The sequence below is a fragment of the Lynx canadensis genome, chromosome B4 (genome assembly GCF_007474595.2).
Source record: "Lynx canadensis isolate LIC74 chromosome B4, mLynCan4.pri.v2, whole genome shotgun sequence".
Classification (NCBI taxonomy): Eukaryota; Metazoa; Chordata; class Mammalia; order Carnivora; family Felidae; genus Lynx; species Lynx canadensis.
In genome coordinates this window covers 45,361,282-45,384,430 of record NC_044309.1, presented here as the reverse complement: position 1 = coordinate 45,384,430, position 23,149 = coordinate 45,361,282, and the positions used below count along the sequence as shown (strand labels likewise).

The following is a 23,149-nucleotide window of genomic DNA, read 5'->3' as shown; positions in this document are numbered from 1 at the left end:
AGCGGCACGGCTTTCTTCCTCACTTCTCTATTTTGTTAGCTGCTGCCTCTCAATGATATGGAACGTACGTACCTGGCATACAGCAGGTGCTCCGTACTTTCAGAAAGAATGAATCTGGCCATCTCCTTTCTTCCCAGCTATACCACAGTGCTGACCAGCACAGGGGAAAATCACACAGACGGACCGACCTGTATACCAACACAGATGCCCCGTCTCCTGCTGGGAGGCAATGCCAGGTCCCCCAATTTGCCAAACAACCAATCTCTGGCTTACTCGGCCACTCTCCCGTTGCCTTTTAACTGCTACCTCTTCCATGTGTGGCTTCTCTGTAGGGTGGGGGGTGGGGGGCGGGAATGAATTCCGTGGGGGAATTCTCATTACCTTCCAGCCTGCCCTCATCCAGCTGTATTTTTCTTTTTCTTTTTTTTTTTTTCAACGTTTATTTATTTTTGGGACAGAGAGAGACAGAGCATGAACGGGAGAGGGGCAGAGAGAGAGGGAGACACAGAATCGGAAACAGGCTCCAGGCTCTGAGCCATCAGCCCAGAGCCCGACGCGGGGCTCAAACTCACAGACCGCGAGATCGTGACCTGGCTGAAGTCGGACGCTTAACCGACTGCGCCCCCCCAGGCGCCCCCCAGCTGTATTTTTCTACATGCCTTTCTTCTTGTTTCAGTGGAATGAACCCATCCTCCTATTGAACACGAAGGAACGCCTCCATTTTTATTTTATATCTCGTTTTCTCCCATTTCTACAAGACCTAGTTCCCTCAGTCACCCCTTACTTCTCCTCTGTTTTCAGCTCTCAACTCTCACCAGCAATTCTTCGTGGACGAACACCTGCCACTGAACAAACGAAACCCTCCCTTTACCCACGGCTGCCCCTCCCCCACTCCTCTCTGATCTGTTCTAATCCACGGTCAGCCAAAGGGACACCTACCACCACTTTTTTCCACGCTTCAATTTACAGCAGTCAGGTAGGCGCTGGCCTCTCCCCACCTCAAAAACTGTTCTGACCGAGTCACTGATGACTTCCTTAGTCCTCATCTTCTCTGACCTCTCACGGTACTTGGTTGTTCAGGATCACTCTCTCCTTCCCGAAATCCGCTTTCTTTGGTCTGTCCAGGATTTCCCTCCTCTTTCTCCCTGTGCTTCTGCAGAGGCTCCTCCTTCTCATCTTGACACCCTACATAATAGGCCCTTTACAAAGAGCCATCTTTTCTGCGTCTTGCTCTCAACCTTCTCATCTGATCTGTCACTAAACCTTGTCCAATGAATCTACTTAATGTCAATTGCGTATTTCCAGTTCACTCCATCCCCACTGCCGCTGCCTTAGTTTAGACTTGTATTTTTTCTCACCTGGATCAGTGCAACAGCTTTTTACCTCACCCCGTCCTCTGTGTTGCTACCTATGAAAGCTTTTAAACGTAAATCTGATCGCGTCTCTTTCCTATTTAAATTCCCTTGAGCCACCCTACAACCTTCAGGGTGAAATCTGAACTCATTAGGATGGCATACCCTGAGCCCCTCAAAAGCTAGCACCCGCTTCCTCCTTCAGCCAGTCACAGACTTGCAGTTATTGGTTCATATATGTGTATACTTCCCAGATTTTTCTTACACACAGAAATCATTGAATTGCATTTCTTGGGTCAACACCCAGAGGCTAACTTATATATAATTGTATACACATACAAACCGAGGTGGCATAGTCTTTTGGCCTTACAGTTGCAAGTTACTTTTTGAGAACTTTCTGAAAAGATATTTAGAGAGAAATAGCACATAAGCGAGAAAAGCTATCCTTCTGAACTCGTTACCACGAACATCATGTAATGGGTTGATTCCAAGCATTTCCCAGTGACCCCCCGATCCCTCTGTCTTCCTATTACATTAGTGAACGTTCCACAGAGTCCACTTTATTTTTTTTTTTTTAAATTTTTTTTTTTTTTTTCAACGTTTATTTATTTTTGGGACAGAGAGAGACAGAGCATGAACGGGGGAGGGGCAGAGAGAGAGGGAGACACAGAATCAGAAACAGGCTCCAGGCTCTGAGCCATCAGCCCAGAGCCCGACGCGGGGCTCGAACTCACGGACCGCGAGATCGTGACCTGGCTGAAGTCGGACGCTTAACCGACTGCGCCACCCAGGCGCCCCGACAGAGTCCACTTTAAAATGAAAAATAAAATACAAAACCCATTGTCATAAGCGTTCACCGGAAGAAAACATCCCAATATACACATATACATACTGTTATGGCAAAAGAACAAAAGACGCTCTCTCTCACCCAGTAGATTTCAGATACATTTTAGCTGTGTGGCCAGGTTTAAAAACTCCTCCCTGGCAAACCTACAACTCTCCTTTTTCTCTTTGAAAAGCACGGAGAGTATATAAATTGATTAACCATCTGTTTACTGCCACACATCCAAGAAGACCTTTTCCAAAAGCCTAACTGTAAGGTTGTAGGTTCATCACGAGCAGACAAGCAAAGTGAAAGAGGGTAGTTAGTAAAGATTTGCTAGGAGAGCCAAGGAGTGCATCTTTGACTTCAGCAAATAATCCGACAGTTTGCATTTTCTTACAGGTTAAAGTGAAATGTAGTACCACTGTGCACATTTGCAAAAATGATGATGTGTCACTTCTGGCATATCTAATGCATGGCACACAAAAAGAGATTTATATGTCATAAAACACCACATAACCACAACATACTTATAAATTACAAAGATCAGTCTGTACCTACCTGGAAGACACTTTCGAGTAGTATGCCACAGGGCTTCTTCACTGATCCTGTCCCATTCAATCCTGTCCTTCCAAATAATTAACACAAAGGCCTATAGGGACTTCTCATCTAAACTGTTTGACATACAGTAGAAGAGATTCTCAAGAGGGATGAACATAAGATCCAAATTGCCTCAGCCAGCTTAAATGAAATTTAATAGGATTAAATGTAAAAGCACACATTTAGCTTAAAAAAAATCCACTGAAGCATAAGGGAGGAGAATTCTGACTTTGGCTACAGTCCGAGTAAAAATGGTCAACCTGAGTACGACATCGATACTAAAATGCTATCACCTTATGTCACACTGATGAAGTGCCTACTGATTTAGTCAACAATTCGTTTACACCTAATGGATGTCCTACTCCCATTCCCCTTAGCCCAGTTGGTGTGCAGATCACATTTTCTAAAATTTTTTTAGTGTTTGTTTATTTTTGAGACAGAGAGACAGAGCATGAGTGGGGAGGGGCGGAGAGAGAGAGAGAGAGAGAGAGACAGAATCTGAAGCAGGCTCCAGTCTCTGAGCTGTCAGCACAGAGCCTGAAGCGGGGCTCGAACTCACAAACCATGACATCAAGACCTGAGCTGAAGTTGGATGCTTAACCAACTGAGCCACCGAGGAGCCCCAACCACATTTTCACACAAATATTAATAAAACTGGAAGAACAGGGACAGAAGGGCACTCAGGAGGAAGACCAGAATGGTAAATTCTCCAGGAGGATTCGTCTCAGGTGAGCAGAGGCCCAACATGGAAACAAGACTGAAGGGACAAGATAATCATCTTTAAATGTATGACTAATAACAAAAATGACAGTCAGCATTGATTAAGGAACTATACTACTGGCCAGGCATATTGTAACGTATTCTCCATTATATCTTAATCCCTGCCAAGGAGCTGTTATTTCTCATCTTACCAATGAGGAAAAGCAGTTCAAAAAAGATGATACAGTGATTCTAAAATTCGACCAGCTGGTAATGGCAAAGGTGGGAGTCAAATCCATACCTGACTCCAAAGTTTAGTTTGTCTCTAGAATTAATGCAGAAGGAACATGTCCTGTTTGGTCCCACGTGACAAAACTAGAACCAAAGGGCAAAGTGACAATGAAGTGAATTTCAGAGAAGTCTTATCCTATCCAGACCCATCCAAAAATGGGATGGAAGAGGGGCAGTGACATGCTCCTCACCGACCATATCCAAGCAGAAGGTGAACGTCCTGCTGTATCTGGGATGCCGCTGAGACATTCATGACGTGGGTGACAAGTCAAAAAATATCATCTCTGAGGGCCTTTACAGCTCTTAGACTCATTGATATGTATCAGATATTATTAAAAGCAATTTTTTAAAAAGGAAATAAAATACTTCCCAAGAGCTGGATGCTGCCCATGTTAGAAAGCTGGTCCCACCGTTTTCTTGGAGTAGAGGGCTTAGCTACTGTTTCACTGCACAGGCAGGCTTCTCAGCAGGCTAACAGAATTTAGAAACAAAAAAAAAAAAAAAAAAATTCATTGCACACAACTCGCTAAAGCCTCATACGTGAACGAGGAACAAAGATGACAAGGAAAACAAGCCACTGCCATTCTGTGTGCTGACCTGGGCAACGCAAACGTGGAACCACTTAACTTTGCCACGAATAAAGCAGGACACGAAAACAAGGTGAAACACGGTGCTGTGCAATAGCTTACAATCTGATGCTAGACTTGCAGATTTTTTTCTGCTCAGTATCCCCATACCCCTTCTGCTGGGGGAATCCCAGGATTGGCAGGCTTTCTCACCTGTTCTCTGGATCAGAAGCCGGGCCCATCAGATGCACCTGTCCCAGTTTTTGCATCTTAAGGGAGTGACCACTTCCCCAGGGATGTTGGGCTGCTATTCATGGCAGGGGCATCAGCTTCATAAGTTGTGTGCCCACTGGCAGCCACACAGCGGAGGCATTCAGGGAGCACTGTCCCTGTGGTAGGACCTCGGGCTGAGCTCTGGCCCCTGAGAAAGTCTTGGGGTCTGCTTTTATTTATTTCCTGATGTTTATTTGAGAGAGAGAGAGAGAGAGAGAGAATATGCGTGCGTGAGCAGGGGAGCGGCAGAGACAGAGGGAGAGAGAGACTCCCAAGCCCACTCCAGGCTATCAGCACAGAGCCCGACACAGGGCTCCATCCCAGGAACCGTGAGATCGTGACCTGAGCCAAAATCAAGAGTCGGACACTTCCGCTTAACTCACGCTTCATGCCTGAGCCACCCAGGCGCCCCTGCTTTTTTTTTCTTAATTGAGCCCATGAATTACCTAGTATCTTTCCAATGAGACCTTTTTCTAAGTTATACATAACTTACATATGTATGTATACACATATATACATAACTAAGTTATATATAACATATACATAACATATATATAACATATACATTATGTTATAAATAACATAACTTGTTACTTGCACGTATGAATTGACACACTTCTAACAGTGTTCCATCACAGAATGAGTCTGCTAAATATGTGCTCTTGTCCTGATGTAGTAAAAAGGATACTGACCCTAAAAACTACTTCCAACATAAACCCACGATTTTTCTAAAATGCTGGCACCCCAGCCATTGAGATAATCTCAACTTAAAAAAAGTCAGCTACATCTATTAGAGAAGATAACAATTGTGCTTCTATTAATCAGCGATGTGATAAATTATGACTCACAGACTGGTTCATTCATTCGGCACATATTGAAAGCCTCCTCTGTGCTAGGAAGAGAAAAAAAAGAATGAGTCCTAATTAACCCTATTGTTTTTTGGCATCCGTGTAACAGAAAGCAGGGAAGGCTAAAGGTAGAACATTTGTAATGCTATAGTCACAGAAGAAAAAAATTACGTGTACAACCTTTTTAAAAGTCATGTCATTTATTTGACATTGCATAATACTTTACTTCAGACAGACTTGACCCACTCATTTAATTACACAGCACACTAGACAAACACAGAAGGGAGTCACTGGTCACTTCTCAGCGATTTTCTTTACACTTTTTACCTCCACAAAGGATTCTCATAATGTACGCAATTGTAACAGCAGCAATTGCTCTACCAACCAATTTTTGAGTAAAAGCCTGGCTGTCCGGAAAACCTCAGAAATGAACGATTCTGAAGATCCAAGATTTCAGGGTATCGTACTGAGCACCAGAGGTTATTTTAGTGATTATTTTAACAACTCAGGGGAAATTTTTCTACATTACATTATATATTTTCCTTCTGGCAGAAAAGAAAAAAAAATAGCAGGCAGCGAAATGGTTGCATCACTTGAACTATGCCATTTCTAGCCTAGAAATGTTTCTGTCTTGATTCCCTAGGTAGAAAAGTAAGTGGGTCTTAGCGTGGAGGTTATTTTTAGCACCTGACTTCTTTTTTGAGAAATTCGTTCTTTTCTTGATGTGAATGATTACCAAGACAGGCTTTCAACTACAGTTTTAGATCAAAAATGAGCACATCACAGGAAAAAGTTAGAGGAATTTCAAGTTTTTAAGAAGGGAACTCAGCAAATTTGGTAGCAAGTTCTGAGGGAGGGCTTGCGTGCTAAGTTCCTGCCAAATATATTTGGTGCAGTGATTCTCCAAGAACCGTAAAAAGGACAAACTATAAAATAGCAAATCAGTTCTCAAATGATGGGAGGTTGAGTTTTAAAGGAGGTCTTATTCTAGAAAGCACGCACACATAAACACAGGTGGCGGTGTGCATGCATACGGAAGTCACTAGGTCCAAGTTTCGTGTTTGCTCGAAAACCTAACCTGTGAGACTACACGGCAAAGTACCGAATCTAGTTCTGAATTCTTCAGGGTCCAGACGTAGGAAGAACAACAGCCATACTAACATCTGCTTCCAAAATGAATCTGATTTTGGTTGTCTGGGAGAAAAAAAAACCCGCCAGCCCAAGTCTGACAGTGTGACAATGTTCGAGAAGCTACAATAAGGGGATAGTCTCAGGGCTGGAGTACTTGAAAAGTCAGTTATACAAAAGAATGACATGTCTGAATCCCCGAGACCTTTTACCTGAGATCACCCACACCCAGGGCTCTGACCTCAGAGAAAGAACTCGGCTTTCATAACCACACAGTTGAAGCCCAGGATCCACAACTGGGCTAGTTTAATGGCGTCTGAAAGAAGAGTGGTGTTTAGAAAGGAAAAATAAGAACTCTTTGACCCATCAGGGAAGTTCTCTTTCTACTCTTCCAACCGGGCAAACGATTTCAGGCAGAGTTCAGAGGGATTTGCATCCACAAGAAGAAGGCAGCCGATGGACACACAGGTTTCACTCGGTGCCTCAGCCTGGTCCTGGTCAATTTGGCACACATCCACATTGCGAGTCTGGCACTGTGCTGGGGCCCAGAAAACTGACTCTGCCTTAGAGCTTATGAGGAGTACTAACGAGACTTCATCGTCTAGGGAGGGGAAAAAAAAAAGTTTCTTCTGGGGAAACCCCTCCTCGAGTGACTTATAGCAGATAAGGTCACATTAAAAACAGCTGTATGCTGGGGCGCCTGGGTGGCTCAGTCGGTTAAGCGTCCGACTCTTAATCTCAGCTCAGGTCATGCTCTCACGGTTGGTGGGATCGAGCCCCGCTTCAGGGCGGTGCTTGGGATTTTCTGTCTCCTTCTGTCTCTGCCCCTCCCCTACTCACACTGTCTCCGTCTCTAAATAAATAAATAAGCTTAAAAAAAACAAAAACAACAGGTGTATGCCAGGCCTGGCTGTGTAAACAGTCACCAGGGGCGGCCCAGGAAGACAGCAGCATCGTTTACTAAGTACCTGCCGTGTGCCACACGCTCTACTAGGCACTTCATAAGCAACAACTCATGCAACACAACAGTGTACTATAGGTACTGGGAGCCTCCTTTCAGGGATGAGAAAAATGAGATTTTGTGACGTTCAGGCACATAGGGCATTTTTGACTATGCAGCACAGCCTGCCCTGAGAACAGAAGTTTCAGTCTAGTTAGATGAGATTCACCCACTCATCGATACTTCAGAGCCCTCTATGGTCAGCTCAACCCTGTGCTGCATTCTGGGGGAACGCAGTAGTGATCTAGATGACACGGTCCCAGCCCTCTACAGCGTGTGGTTTAGGCTTAAGAACAGGGTGGGAACCCATGTTGTAAGAAGGGAAGTAGAGAGCCTGTTGGAAGTACACTGGGGGCGCTGGTGAGTCCTCAGGCATAAGTGACTTCGGCAGAGGTCTAAGGGATGAGTTGGAATTATATTGAATTTATCTTGCTGAATTAGGGGGGTGGGGGCGGTAAGGGGGGAAGAGCTCAGCCTAGAGAAGAGTGTTGCAGCCAGAAGGAAGAGAGAGAAGGTGATCTGTACAGAAAACTGAAAAAGGCCCAGTACGGCTGGAAAGCAGAGAGCAAGGAGGTGAGTATACAAAATAAAGCTGCAGAGGTGAGTGGGACCCAGGGTGTGCGGGACCCTGCAGGCTGCTGCATTTGTTCTAGGTGCAGTGGGAAGGTCCTGAGGGGTTTTAAGGGTAGGGGGAAGGGGACAATGGAAAGCGCTTTAATTAAATAACATTCTTTAATGCTAATTCTTTGCTTGCAGTTTAACACAATGAATCTAGGTGCAAAGTGGCCAGCTGGGGACGGATGTGATCATGATTTCGTTAAGACAAAAATAATCCTAGACAATGCTAGAAAAAAATTACAGTAGAGAAAGAGGAAAAAAAAAAAAACCCTCTACCCGTAGTCCTTTCACCTAGAGATAACCACAAGAACTATTTTCCTGCATTTCCTTCTGGTCTATTTTAATGGATTTTTAAAAATGGGATTATTTTGAGGACAGAGGTGTGTATCCTTCCTTTGCAATTATATGAGATGAACATTTCTTTTTTTTTTTTTTTTTTAATTTTTTTTTTCAACGTTTTTTTATTTTTGGGACAGAGAGAGACAGAGCATGAACGGGGGAGGGGCAGAGAGAGAGGGAGACACAGAATCGGAAACAGGCTCCAGGCTCTGAGCCATCAGCCCAGAGCCTGACGCGGGGCTCGAACTCACAGACCGCGAGATCGTGACCTGGCTGAAGTCGGACGCTTAACCAACTGCGCCACCCAGGCGCCCCGAGATGAACATTTCAAAAACGTGATTTTTAACTGCCGCATAATATTCTGGTGTAATGACCTTCCCTAATTCATTGACCTGATGTCTTGTTGGCCGTGCATCCGTGTGTAAGAACCACTGTCGGGATCTGAGACTGTTTCCTAGTGATGGATTTTTAGAGAAGAGGTTACCGAGCTGAGGAGTTAAACTGTTTTAAGAATCTTAACCCACATTTGCCAAAGGGTATGCTCAGCAGATTGCGTTTTTGTTCTCGGGTCGCTGTTGGTGGTGGTTTTTTTTTTTTTTTAACATTTATTTATTTTTGAGAGAGCGAGACAGAGCATGAGTGGGGGAGGGGCAAAGAGGGGGGTATACAGAATCCAAAGAAGGCTCCAGACTCTGAGCTGTCAGCACAGAGCCCGACGCGGGGCTTGAACTCACAAACCGCAAGATCGTGACCGGAGCCGAAGTCGGACGGTCAACTGCCTGAGCCACCCAGGTGCCCCTGTTGGTGTTTTTTCATGTCACTTACACATACATGCCTCTTGCGTGAGCTGCTGTTGCAAATCTGTTATGCCTACCTGTGCCAAGCATGAATACATGGGCCCGGCTCCCCCCCACCAACTAGTCTGAATTGAGAATTAGCATTAAAAAAAAAAATCTGCCAGCTAAAAAACCAAAATCTCGTATGTTATCATTTCAAGTACATACTTCCAGTATTTGTTCTTTGGTGAGTTAATTTCAATGCTCAGTCTAAAGGAGAAGTCAGGTCCCCACCCTGGGACTCTGTAGTGCTGCTATGACATAAGGGCTTTGTCCTGACCTGTTTGTCTTCACCTCACTGGAGATTTACCTCAGTACCTGAAATCAATTTCCATCACCCCATAGCTTCCTGCACGTGGTCCTGAGCTCCTTCTCCCACGGGACTATGAGCTCCTAGGCTGAGCCTTGACGGTTCCATCACTGGTAGACTGGCTTCCAAACCCAGGGCTGGTAATAACCATCATCTCTGGGCATCACCATCAAGCATGGTTAGTGGGCGTGGGGCCTGATGCTGTGGCAGATGCAGAAGAAAGTGCATTAAACAGCTCCCTAGAACTCCAGAAACATTAGTAGAAGATAGATCATACTGGCTTGGACAGACCTGAAGAACTACAGGAAATAAAAACAGATCAGCACAAGGAAAAAATCAGTAACACGCTAATGTGCACACAGAAAACATAATGCTTGGTGCAGGGAACTCTGGCTGCCCCACTAACTGTTCACAAACCATTGCTTGGGTGCTCCGCCTGCCTGGCTTATCAGGTTCCTCTGTCCTTTTCAGTGGCTCCCACAATAGGGATATTTATAAATGTGGAAAGACTCAACTCAGGGAGTGACCTGAGCACAGACTCAGAAGTAGGGCAGTGACAGTGTCTTCTGTACATATTTTGATGGGGTGGGTAGAGACCCCTCTGGAGTGTAAATTCTACAAATTAACAGGACAACATGTCTGCTCCTGTTCACTGAAGTTTCCACATCGTCTAGCATCCGCCTGGCACATGATGGCTGCTCAGTTCATATTTGCTGGAAAAGCGAACACAAACTCACATAAATACATTTTAGTAAGTCATAAAGAGGAGTATCTGTATTTTATTCGACGTGTAACTCCAGCACTCATCACAGGGCCTGCCACAAAATAAGTCTGGCAATTGTTTGTTGTGACTGGCTAAGTTTTCTTCCACAATGAACTTTCCAGGATTAGAACCTGGAGTCTCCCAGTGAAGGAGACTGCCCCCCACTATCAGCCTCCCTGCCTTGGCCAGGACTTTTGTAGCCACCATCCACAGTTCAGAGTCCCAAGTTTACGGTCCCGGGAATCAGCTTTACCCTTCTGGACCCCCACGTTCTCCTGTACTCTCAATCATTAACAGCCACATTCTCAAATCATAGATTTGACTGGAGAAAACAAATTGCCCTCTGCTACAAGATGTCATGCAAGGTTGAGACTGCGCCTGGATAGGAATTAAAGATACAGCACAGGGGCGCCTGGGTGGCGCAGTCGGTTAAGCGTCCGACTTCAGCCAGGTCACGATCTCGCGGTCCGTGAGTTCGAGCCCCGCGTCGGGCTCTGTGCTGACTGCTCAGAGCCTGGAGCCTGTTTCCGATTCTGTGTCTCCCTCTCTCTCTGCCCCTCCCCCGTTCATGCTCTGTCTCTCTCTGTCCCAAAAATAAATAAACGTTGAAAAAAAAAAATTTAAAAAAAAAAAAATAAAAAAAAAAATAAAAAAAAAAATACAGCACACAGCGAAGGCATCTAGCCATGCCCAAATCTGCAGAGGTCATGTTTTTATACACACAGTTCCTGATGAGACACTCCATTGTGACCCATTCAGAGGAAGAGGGATGGATAATTCCCTAGCCTGCCCCCATGGGGCCACAGTCCTCTCCCGCATCATTCAGAATTCCTGGGGCCTGGCTAAAACAGCACTCTCCCTCATTCAGAGGCTAGCTAACAAGTTACCAGTTGTTCACTTTCTCCCAAGTTCCTTCAAGAGGCAGGGCAGTGGTTATGATGCGCTCCTCCTTGCTGAACCACAGTTGGAATCTACGTGCATTTTGCCAGATTAATTATTAGGCTAGAAAAGGTGGTTAGTAGAAACAGGTCTACCTGTACTATATTTCAGACAGAATATGAGTTATATGTGGGTTTTTATGAGCTAAGGGGACAGCTGAACACCATTTGTTTACATTTAACTCTTTATACAAATTTTTTTTAATGTTTATTTATTCTTGGAAGTGAGAGAGAGAGGGGCGCCTGGGTGGCTCAGTCGGTTAAGCGTCCGACTTCGGCTCAGGTCATGATCTCACGGTCCGTGAGTTCGAGCCCCACGTCGGGCTCTGTGCTGACCGCTCAGAGCCTGGAGCCCATTTCAGATTCTGTGTCTCCCTCTCTCTCTGCCCCTCCGCTGTTCATACTCTCTCTCTCTGTCTCAAAAATAAAAAAATAAAACATTAAAAAAAAAAGTGAGAGAGAGAGAGAGAGAGAGAGAGGGCAGAAAGAGAGAGAGAGAGGGAAACAGAGTCTGAAGCAGACTCCAGGCTCTGAGCTGTCAGCACAGAGTGCAACGCAGGGCTCAAACTCGTGAACCACGAGATCATGACCTGAGCCGAAGTTGGACGCTTAACCAACTGAGCCACCCAGGCGCCCCTGTTTACCTTTAATTCTTTACCACGAGGGGGAAAAATGTGCTCCAGGGATAAATGTGATTTGGGGACACACATTCTAAGGTACAGAATGACCCTGCCATTTCACATGCCTGCAGGGCCTGGAGCAAGCAGATGGACAGGGCACTGCAGTGATACGAAGGAGAGTCCACAAGCTGGCCCAAGCCTAGTGCCTGACTCTTGGAGGTCTGTCTGCACAAGGCCCCATGCCCCGTTTGTAAACTCTCTTAGGTGGTTAAGACGCGGGTTGTTGATGGAGTTCCGCAGGCAGTGGGGCCACAATGCAGGACAAGATGAAAGCCGGGCATTCTGCTGCCAGGAGGAACATCTCTCAACCCTGGACACGAAACTGCCCTGAAACTTCCCACCCTCCTTCCTCATTCAACTCCCTCTTCCACTAAAAGCAAAAGCAAAACAAACAAAACACCTCTCCTTTCTGAGATCTCTGAGATCGGCCAACTTCTCCATCGGCCTTGCGGCTGGGGTCCTGCCCCAACAGTCCCTTGCCCTCAGCTGTCTGGGCTCCAGGTCTGCCCTCCTTCCCATGACACACCGTGTGTCCCCGTTCTCCCCACGCTATCTCGTTTCTCTGCGGCTGCACCAGCAGCCTTGGTCACCCAAGGGCACGGCAGCACGCAGCCCATGTTCCCTCTCCCCCACTTTCGGGTCAAAGGCATCCGGCTGCACCCCCAGCAACAGTAGTGTCTGCAACGGAAGCCACGGGGTGGGTTCCCTTCCCACTCCTGGGATTCGGATCGGTGTTTTGTTTCTTTTTTTTTTTTCCCCCAGTTTATTCATTTGTTTGTGTTTTGAAGGGAATGAAGTATGCTCTCCTTATAAATATGCTCTGTTTTCTTCAAATGCCCTCCTTCTTCTCCTAAAACCTTATTTCTGAAAGTGCTACAAGCCAGAGCATGAGAAAAGTTGCTTTGAATACCAGCTCAGTGGGACTGAGCCTTGTCTAGTCTCCTTTCAAAGCGTTCAGGGCGATCAATTATCTCTTCGTTACAAGCCGAATGAAAATTTAATTTTTTTTTTTTTCAACGTTTATTTATTTTTGGGACAGAGAGAGACAGAGCATGAACGGGGGAGGGGCAGAGAGAGAGGGAGACACAGAATCGGAAACAGGCTCCAGGCTCCGAGCCATCAGCCCAGAGCCCGACGCGGGGCTGGAACTCACGAACCGCGAGATCGTGACCTGGCTGAAGTCGGACGCTTAACCGACTGCGCCACCCAGGCGCCCCAACAAGCCGAATGAAAATTTAAACTAGCAGATAACAACAAAACAATGTCTATTTACATTTGAACTCAGACAATGCTAATGTTCTAGAACCAGAACTGCAGTCAGGAAACCAAGCTCTAAAATTCTAGCTCACCGTCCTGTCCATGTTGATATAACTTCAAGAACATTTCCATTTTCAACTGAAACAGTCCCAACACTGTTGATTCTCAGGCAAAAAATCTTTATTAAAAAACTAAAAAAAAAAAAAAAAAAAAAGATACATACTGCTCTTTTAACTTTTTCTGAGCTAAACAAAAATTCTTTTTATGTCAACAAAGTAAATTTAAGACCTAGAAATGACAAGGGCACCTGGGTGGCTCAGTAGGTTCAGCATCCAACTTCAGCTCAGGTCATAATCCCATCATCCGTGGGTTCGAGCCCCACATTGGGCTCTGTGATGACAGCTCAGAGCCTGGAGCCTACTTCGGATTCTGTGTCTCCCTCTCTCTCTCTGCCCCTCCCCTGCTGTGCTCTCTCTCTCTCTCTCTCTCTCAAAAAATGAATAAACATTTAAAAAAATTTTTTAAAAAAGACCTAGAAATGACAAAGGAAATAAGATCAAGACTTTTCATACTTAAATCATGATCAGAAACCTTAAAACCAGTCTTAGAAGTGGCAATATGATATGGGCAATCTAAAGATCTTCCAACATTATGATCCTAAAATAAAAATCTTTAGACTTTCATTGGTTAGAGATAGAGCACAGAGAATTGCAAGAGAAGCTTAGCACTACCATTACTTGTCCTTTTTTATTTACGTTTATTTATTTTGAGAGAGACTGTGCACGCGTGCCAGTATGAGTGGGGGAGGGCAGAGAGAGAGGGAGAGGGAGAGAATCCCAAGCAGGCTCTGTTGGTGTCAGTTCAGAGCCCGACTTGGGGCTCGATCCACAAGATCATGACCTGAGCCAAGATCAAGAATCAGATGCTTAGGGGCGCCTGGGTGGCGCAGTCGGTTAAGCGCCCGACTTCAGCCAGGTCACCATCTCGTGGTCTGTGAGTTCGAGCCCCGCGTCAGGCTCTGGGCTGATGGCTCAGAGCCTGGAGCCTGTTTCCGATTCTGTGTCTCCCTCTCTCTCTGCCCCTCCCCCGTTCATGCTCTGTCTCTCTCTGTCCCAAAAAAAAAAAAAAAAAAAAAAAAGAATCAGATGCTTAACCGATTGAGCCACCCAGGCACCTTGGTTGTCCTTTATCATCTTGCAAAGTATAGTAAAGAAATGTTCTAACCAGGTGGTAGAAAGAAGCTGCTGGTTTGCTTTAGTCAATATCAAGTTCATAGTTGCCTTTTATACGAAATACGCAATCAGTTACTTCCTTGATGCACAGTGGGTTTAACTCCCCCACAACCCTAGGAATAAATTCCTTAGAAAAGAAACTTCCCTTTTGGGGGAAAGACTAGTCCCCTTTAAATGCATACAACAGAAACCATTACCCAAACCACCCATCACCAATCAGTCCGAGGTCTCAGCCACAAAGAATCTCACTTCAGAGTGTACCTAAGCCCCGCCATGGGCACAGATGTGACCATGGAAAGCTGTCTTCTCTACTCTGACACCTTTGATCGTTGAGTCATAAGATTCCCCAGGGAAGAGGCTCATGAAATTACCAAATTACATAATTGTTCCCCTGAATTCACAAATGTTCTCTTGTGGTTTAAGATAAACGAGTGCTGATTCTCCAAATTAATAACCTTTTGTAACCAACACTCCAGAAAATGAACTCTTCTGCTGGCTATCCAGCCTCCAGATTTTGGTCGTTAAGTTCAGAGATTAATCTTTAATAGAGAGGACTCCTACCTTCTACTTTTTAGGTGTCTGAACGTTTGCATCCACACGATCACAACAGGATCATACCTTTGATGGGGATGGGGATGGCAGACTGTCCTCTATTTAACTGGCTACTATTTTTACCGCCAATGAATCACACCAGGGGCTTTCCATATAACTGGATGATTGACTATCATAACTGGTGAGAATCTAAGAATGTGGAAAGTAAGGACCTTCAAGACAGTACAAAAGCTGGGTCTGAAGGCCAGGTTTCCCGACTCCAAGTCTCATTCTTGTTCCACTCCAATACAGTTCTTTGCTACCAAAGCCTATTTAAACCTGGTATGAGTTCAGTTGAAATTCAAGAGCACATTGCACATCCTCTGAAGAGTCTTGGTTGACAGAGGAACCCAGGGGGCTAAACAGGACGTGTCATTGGTTGTATGAACAGAAACTTCATGACCAGAACTTTACAAGAAAGGGGAGCGTACATCCATATTCCTTCATTTCTGCTCCCCTATTTGTTGTTAAGAATCCACTTTCTCATGGGAACCTAAAGCCTGGAGCGTAAAGCTGTCACTGGCACCATGTTGATCTGTTACCATGGAGATCACTCTGGTAACGTGAAACCCTGCTACCAGTCCAGACACACAAGTATCTCATTCTGACTCCCAGAGGGATTGCTCTGCACCCTACTCCCACCAGTTTAAAGTTCGTCTCTGCTAGGATCGACCTCTAAAGTGTTTGGAGATTGACTTTGAAATGTCATTAAAAATCTAAACACTCATTGACCAGGAAGGAGGTAAGGAAGCGGTATCTCAAGATTTTAGAGCCACGAAGTTCACATGTAGCGACTGCTCCCTATGTTACAGTTAGGGACTCTGTTACTACCTTATTTGACAAAGAACCAAAAGGAAACGTGAGGAGTATCCAGCTCATTACTCAAATTGTGAAGTGTGAAAGCATTAGTTGGGGTCGATCCCTACAAAGCCTTGCCACATTTTCAGAAACCAGAGTTCCTATAGGTGGCGGGTCAAATCAGTCTCTAACGGCAGAGACAAACAGCCTTGACGTCGCTCATCAGTTAAAGCACGTCGGTGTCACTCTGGGTCTCGTGCAAATCTGCTGGACCATCCAGGAGGCGCAGAGAAGTCGAAAAGGCTGTCTTTCTCCAGGGTGAAAGAGAGCTACATTTGTATGTGAAACGGCAGTGTTGGTCTAGAGGAAGGTCTATTTTAGTTTCCCCTAAATCTTAAGATTATTAGGAGGGCAGGTGGAGGGAGGAGGGGTCTTGGTCTATCATTAGGTTGACAGTGGTGAGGCATGGCTTTCCCCACTAGGGATTCCTGGGCGTCATGCAAGGAAGGCCAGCACTAGGATGTTTGTGTTCAGGAGCCTCAGGCTTCAGGCTGGGCCAGGATCACACAGAGACCTAGAGTTGTCCTGTGAGAGGGGCAGAGGCTACCCCAGCATCCAACAAGGAGGATGCGAACAAAGGAGGCGGAGCTTCCCTTCTCTGCACGCCCAGAGCATAAGCTGGGCCACTGCCTCCGTCACCTGTGGTCTCCATGGTACAGTGCACAGGAAGCCGCTGTCAACCCCCAACATCCAAGGCCTGGGGGCGGGGGGGAGGGTCTTAGGGATCTCACGGCTCAGTGGGTTTTGCTCTTTTCCCCACATCTGCTTGCTTACGTGTAGTAGATCGTCCTCACCTGGGTCTGAGGAGCAGCGAGTATCAGGAAGGGGACAGAACTCAAGCTTACTCGTGGCCACTTCTCTTCTTAAAACTTTGAGCGGAAAGGATGTTGGATTTCATCTACCTGTCAGTCACCTGGCTCCCTTCGGCATCTCTTCAGTTCCTGCAGCTCCTCTGCTAATAGGATCTTTCTCCTCACGTACTCCTGCCTCGCAAAGCTGCCTGTGAGTGCCAGGGAAGAGGAATGGCCAGGGTGTCGCAGGCCGGGGGTGCCGCGAGCGCCCGCGTCTTCCTCCAATCCTCCCCTCGCCGCTTCTCACTTCCAAACAAAGCGAGTGATGAGGCCACCTCTTCCACGTCTCCCCCACTTCCTCACCAGAGGAGAGCAAGGGAATGTGACAGTGTAGAGGTGGTCACAGCATTTCAACTTTCAGGTTTCCCGCTTCAAGCCCAAATGGGGAATATACTGAGTAACGAAGAAAAAGAATTTGTTTCGGAAGACCCCACTGGCTGCCGGAGGCCAATGAAAGACTGAAATCAGAGATTACCTTTCTCTCCGCAGGAGTGATGACCCCATTTCTCCCCTCACTATGAACTCAAAAAACAACACCCACCTAGTGTTTTTGCTACATACGCCAGAGAACAACTTAGTACTTTGAGTCTAATTAGGCGCAATCAAAATCCTTCCCCCCCCCTTTTTTTTTTTGCCTTCAGATTTTCTCCTGGATGATACCTGTGTTTTAAACAGAAGTGGATTTAAAACATATTTTAGACTTCATTGAAAAATAATTTTCTAAAATTTTTTTTAATGTTTATTTATTTTGGGGACAGAGAGAGACAGAGCATGAACGGGGGAGGGGCAGAGAGAGAGGGAGACACAGAATCGGAAGCAGGCTCCAGGCTCTGAGCCAACAGCCCAGAGCCTGACGCGGGGCTCGAACTCACGGACCGCGAGATCGTGACCTGAGCTGAAGTCGGACGCTTAACCGACTGAGCCACCCAGGCGCCCCGAAAAATAATTTTCAATGGAAAAAAAATCCATCTTCTTTGGGGGGAGAAAATGAGGTGAAGAGGAGAAGTTCCTGAGCTGTTTACACGATAGTCCAAGAAATGAAAAGTAATAAAGCTCTGGACTTAAACAAGAGGACATACCCTGGAAGTTTACTTGCACAGAGGAAAGTTAAGAAAACCGAACAGAAATCAAGAAAAACAACAACGACGACGACACATACTTTCTGTGGAGATGTAAAACATATCCTTGTGAGTGTTGTAGATATTTATCTCTTGCAATTACTGTTCTACTGGGCACAGTGGATTCTCAGTAAATACTGGTTTTGTTGAATGACTATCCAAATTTCTGCTTTCTAAGACTGAGTCCCTACCTTGCGCCTCTTTGTGTCCCTAGCACTGAGCACGGTGGTTCTTCAATCAATGCCTGTCGAGTAGAACAAGATTTGAATCCTCTTCACAATGAGCCCGGGGAAGCCACAAACAGCGCTTGCAAGGAATTTCACAAGGAAAAGGATGTAGTCTGGCACCAGGCACTTTCCTTACCTATCTGAAAAACGGACAGCAGATTTCTGTCCTGATGCATAAGGTGTGGCCAGAGCTGGCCAGTACAGGCTCTCTTTCAGACAGAGGTGAGAGGCAGGGTTATGTTTGCTCAGTTTATTACCCAGGTGTATTATTTTCCACAGGCTTCTCTGCCGTTACAAGAGTCTGCCACGACAAGACTATGAGGTTAGTGCTGTTTCCTTTCAGGGGCCTGAGACACGTGTGACTTACTTCTAAGCACTGAGGTCAATTTAAAACAACTGACTACACAGAGGAGACGCAATGAAGGGGTAAAGAACGGAGGTTCTGGAACAGACAGACCTGTGTTCATATTCTGGCTCAACCACCAACCAGTTCTGTGGCCGTGAGCAAATTACTTAACATTTCAAAGCCCTAGTTTCTGTATCTGTAAAGATAATATCGCCTACCTCTCAGACTTGTTGGGAGAAAAAAACTAATGAGACAATTTATTAGAACACTGGAACACACACCCAATAAATGACAGCTCTTTTTACGCAACGCTTGGCTTGTCACCATTTTGCAACTGTGATTTTATACGTGGTATCTGATTTTTCCAGTGCCTCAGTTTTCTCGAATCGAAACGGGTGCTGGGAAAACACGCTTTGAGGCAAAGTCAGTAAGAGACCTTTACTCATACAAACTGAAATGAGAAGGAGAATAATGTGGCGGGCCTAAAAATGACATACCCGCTCATGCTAAAACCTGATGTCAGGACCAGTCAACATGGTGGCCTCTATCCTAGAAGCCTATTTGGGCAAGGGATGTCCATCATGGGGATGGCTTCGATGAACAACCATTTGGAAACATGCTGGGAATCCCCTGGCGCAGTTGAGAGAAGGTAAACCAAAATCCTGAGACAAGTTATCTTAGGGAAAGCGCCATATTCAACCCATGAGCCTACTTATTTTTGAGTCAGCATTCACTCAGAAACACCCCAAACCAAATTGTTATAGCTGACCTATCTAGCAAGCACTCATTTTTTCCTGTGTATATCAGATCTACTAATAAAAAATTATGATGCAAGTTTCTTCATCAGACAGGCTGTTATACAGTGAATAGTTCTTCCTTGCGCTTTAGAATAAATCCTATAAACAACGGCAAAAGGCAGAGACCTCTTAAAATCGATTACACAACGTCAGAATTGGACAGAACTTATTAAAGTCATAGAGTCTATTTCCCCCAATTTTAAAAACAAACAACGGAGACTCATCAAGGTTACATAGTTCACCCCAAGCCACAGAGCTACTGAGTGACAGCCAAGGTTGAACCTTGGTCTCCTGACCCCAAGTCCAAGATTCTTCCTGCGGCTGCTTTAAACTTCGTACTTTGTTTGTTTCTCCCCACAGAGCCCAAGCGTGCTGCACTCACAGAAAAATCTCTAATAAATACTTGCCAAATTGATCTACAAATTCTCCAAGTTTGCTCTTTCAACCCAATCCTGCATTTCAATCCCAAAAGGTCCCAACCATGGCTAAGGAGCAGGTGCCATTTGGAAAAGTCTTTGGAAGAGTTTACAAAGTGTTTTTGAAATCCCATTCTCATTTCCTCACAACAGTGTAGAAAAGGTTCTGCTGTACCCATTTCAGAGATAAGGAAACTGAGGCCAGAAGTGTAATGACTCGTCCAAGGTCTATACTGCTGGTCGCACACGGCTGGAGCTGGCATTTGAACTCAGACATCTGCTTCCAAAACCTGCACTGCTTCCCTTCATTGGCCTAAGACTAATGAATTCTGACCCGCAAACGATGCTGCCATCATTCTTCCTCCTGGTCTTTTCCACTGAAAAAAACAGAGGTACTCCATAAGGCGTCTTCACGTCAACTTAAAACACGTGGGCTGACCGAACCGTAGAAGATTGTTATGTTCAGGTATGAACATCCTCTGCCCCACCCGGACCCTTATTCCCTTCCACAAAGCAAAGACCTCAGACCCCAGCTCCCGAGACCACAACAGCACTGACACGTACTGCGTACGAGGTTTTAAAGGCCAGCCCGAGGGAGATGGCTACATTTTTTCCTTACCCCGTCGCTAAAGCCATCTTCAATCATGGTTTGTGTCAGAGGGGGAAGGAAAGAGGTCGCTTCTGGGAGTCTTAGCAGCACGGGGGCTGTGACGTGACCTACAAGGCCTCCATGTAGGTCAGGGATGGGCGAAGCCACCGAGCGAGGCGGCCAGAGATGCTCCAAGCCTCCTTGCCGGCTGCTCCCGGGAGCGGTTAAAGATAGAGACGGGCGGCAGCTAATGGCGGGGGTGGGAGGAAGGGAGAGGAACAGGGGCTGTGAAGGAAGGTGCGGGGGGGGACGGATATAATCCAGCATACAGAAACCTGTCAGGATGGGATTTATTTTTGTTCTGTGAGGGAGTATAATAGGGCTTTGCCTGTACTCTCAATAGCTGTTTTGAAGTGAACCCGGCTGGTATGTCTTTAATTTGTCATTTCATTATGAAACTGTTTCCCTTCCAAGAGCCTTCAAGTCAGGAAGCTCTGTCTGCCCACGACAGGAAATTCCTTTGCTTCAACTTCCCCAAAAAGGAAATTTCCCTCAGAAGTGAGCCCAGCATATGCCTTTGAGCAGAGCTGTTTCAAGAAACTTTGGCAGCTGAGTCCCAAAAACACCCCTGGCTTTTCTGCTGCTGCTGGGATGTGGGGATAAACAGTTCGGTTCTTGCCCCCGGTGGGGGGGGGGGGGGAGGCGGTGGGGACCCTACTGAAGAGGGCCCTGGCTCACCCCCTTCCTCCCACTTCTTCGTTCTCTGGTGCCCTTGCCCCCCCCTGTCCTGTCCTGCATCACAGCAAGAGCTCTACTTCTCCAAGAGGGATGAAGTACCTGCCACGTTCCCCAAGCACCCCGAGAAATGGGCCCATCTGGAGACTCACCCACAGAGCACACGCAAATACGCTCACAGACGGGCACCCCACGGTCATCCAACGGCGATGCAACACAACAGCACCTCTTCTTTCTTTCTTTTTCTTTCTTTCTTTCTTTCTTTTCTTTTTCTTTCTTTCTTTTTTTTTCTCTTTCTTTCTTTCTTTCTTCTTCTCTTTCTTTCTTTCTTTTTCTTTTCTTTCTTTCTTTCTTTTCTTCTTTCTTTCTTTCTTCTTCTTTTCTTCTTCTTTCTTTCTTTCTTTTCTTTCTTTCTTCTTTCTTTCTTTCTTTCTTTCTTTCGTAACTTAACATTTTGTTAATTTTAATAGACTCTGAAAATCAGGACAACTTGGTTTGTGTGGGGGGGGGAGGGTCGTGGAGACAGGGTGTCTGGTCTTACTCTAAACATTTATTTCTGGGGCGCCTGGGTGGCTCAGTCGGTTGGGCGGCCGACTTCGGCTCAGGTCATGATCTCACGGTCCGTGAGTTCAAGCCCCGCGTCGGGCTCTGTGCTGACGGCTCTGAGCCTGGAGCCTGCTTCGGATTCTGTGTCTCCCTCTCTCTCTGACCCTCCCCCCATTCATGCTCTGTCTCTCTCTGTCTCAAAAATAAATAAACGTTAAAAAAAATTTTTTTAAACATTTTTTTATTTTTATGTTGCCCACAGCCTACCTGGTTTTTTTTTTTTTTTTTTTTTCCATAAATCTCACTCGCCATCATCAGGGCTTACACAAAGAGGGCCCACAGCCGCCCTGACTAAACTGAGGCTCAAATTATTTTCCCACAAAAATCAATTGTGTGCCTACTATGTGCCAGGTACTGTTCTGGGTACCGGGGATAAAATAGTAAAACAAAAAACAAACAACAACAACAACAACAAAAAAAAACCCTGTCTTCATGGAGTTTAAATATTAAAAAAAAAAAAAATCAGATCTAGTCATCAAGATGAAGCTGTATTATTAGGGCATAATTTACCCATCTTGCCTGAAACCAGAATGGTGATTCTCTCACATATCTGACACCAAAACAGGAGGTTTACAACCACACTGGAGCAAAACACTCACTCTTATTCCCTCTCCGACCCACACACTGACTTGAGACCTGTCATAGAAAGACTACAGTATTTCAGATGAAGAAGGTACAAGAAAATAAGAGAGCCCGCCAGAGCTTCTAAAGCACGCATATTACCATATCCTCTTTTCTCAAGGGTGGTGGATTTTTTTGTGCACAAACTTCCCCAGTGCAGATTTTAAGGTAAAACATGGAGGGGGAGAAATATCTGAAACCACAGCCTTGTAAAAACTAATCTCTCAGATATATTTGTGAATGACCTAAGTGGGTGAGTGCCCGGAGCAGCTGTGAAGCGAATAATAATATATAGTATTTTATGAAGCTTCTTAGCAGAGAGGCATTGGCAGGAAACTGCCAGACTCATAGTTAAGTTTTTAATTTTCCATTTCAAATCACTTCATTAAAAAAAAAATGTTGTCAAAGGGAAACAACACAGAGAGCTAGAGCACAAAAGGAGGGAGTGGTATTGAACTTCAAACTGTGAAGCAGGCGGTAGGACAAAGAGAGACATAGACAGATGAGGAACTAAGACAGCCCTGGATTTTCACCCTGCAATTAGATTGCACTAGAATGGCAGAGCGATAGAATCTGATCTTATTACACTATTCATGTGCCAGGACTCTGTAAGGGATACTGTTTACCAGGAAACAGAGCGATATTTAAGGGACTAGTGAGAATCATATAGCGTGTTGAAATCTGAATAGATTAACCCTGAGGTTTTGGGTTGTGGTAGATACGTTCCATGGAGTGGATTTATAATTTTATTTTAGTGAGTTATTCTATTTTTCTAAACTTACGAGGTTTTAACCACATGGTTGAATCTCTTAGGGGGACCCAACATCATTTTTCATGTTCG

General features: G+C 45.5%; 1 protein-coding gene across 4 annotated transcripts in view; it reads right to left on the bottom strand.

Moving 5' to 3' along the window:
* The window catches only part of ETV6 (ETS variant transcription factor 6), a 254,814-nt gene that overhangs the window by 119,845 nt on the left and 111,820 nt on the right, over window positions 1–23,149 (bottom strand). For 2 of the 4 annotated variants that reach the window (XM_032593910.1, XM_030321728.2), the window contains exon 3: window positions 5,453–5,496. The exons of the other annotated variants lie outside the window; for them this stretch is intronic. In XM_032593910.1, coding sequence (XP_032449801.1) covers window positions 5,453–5,496 — 44 coding nt within the window. The remainder of the gene's footprint in view (window positions 1–5,452; window positions 5,497–23,149) is intronic. 4 annotated transcript variants of the gene reach the window in all.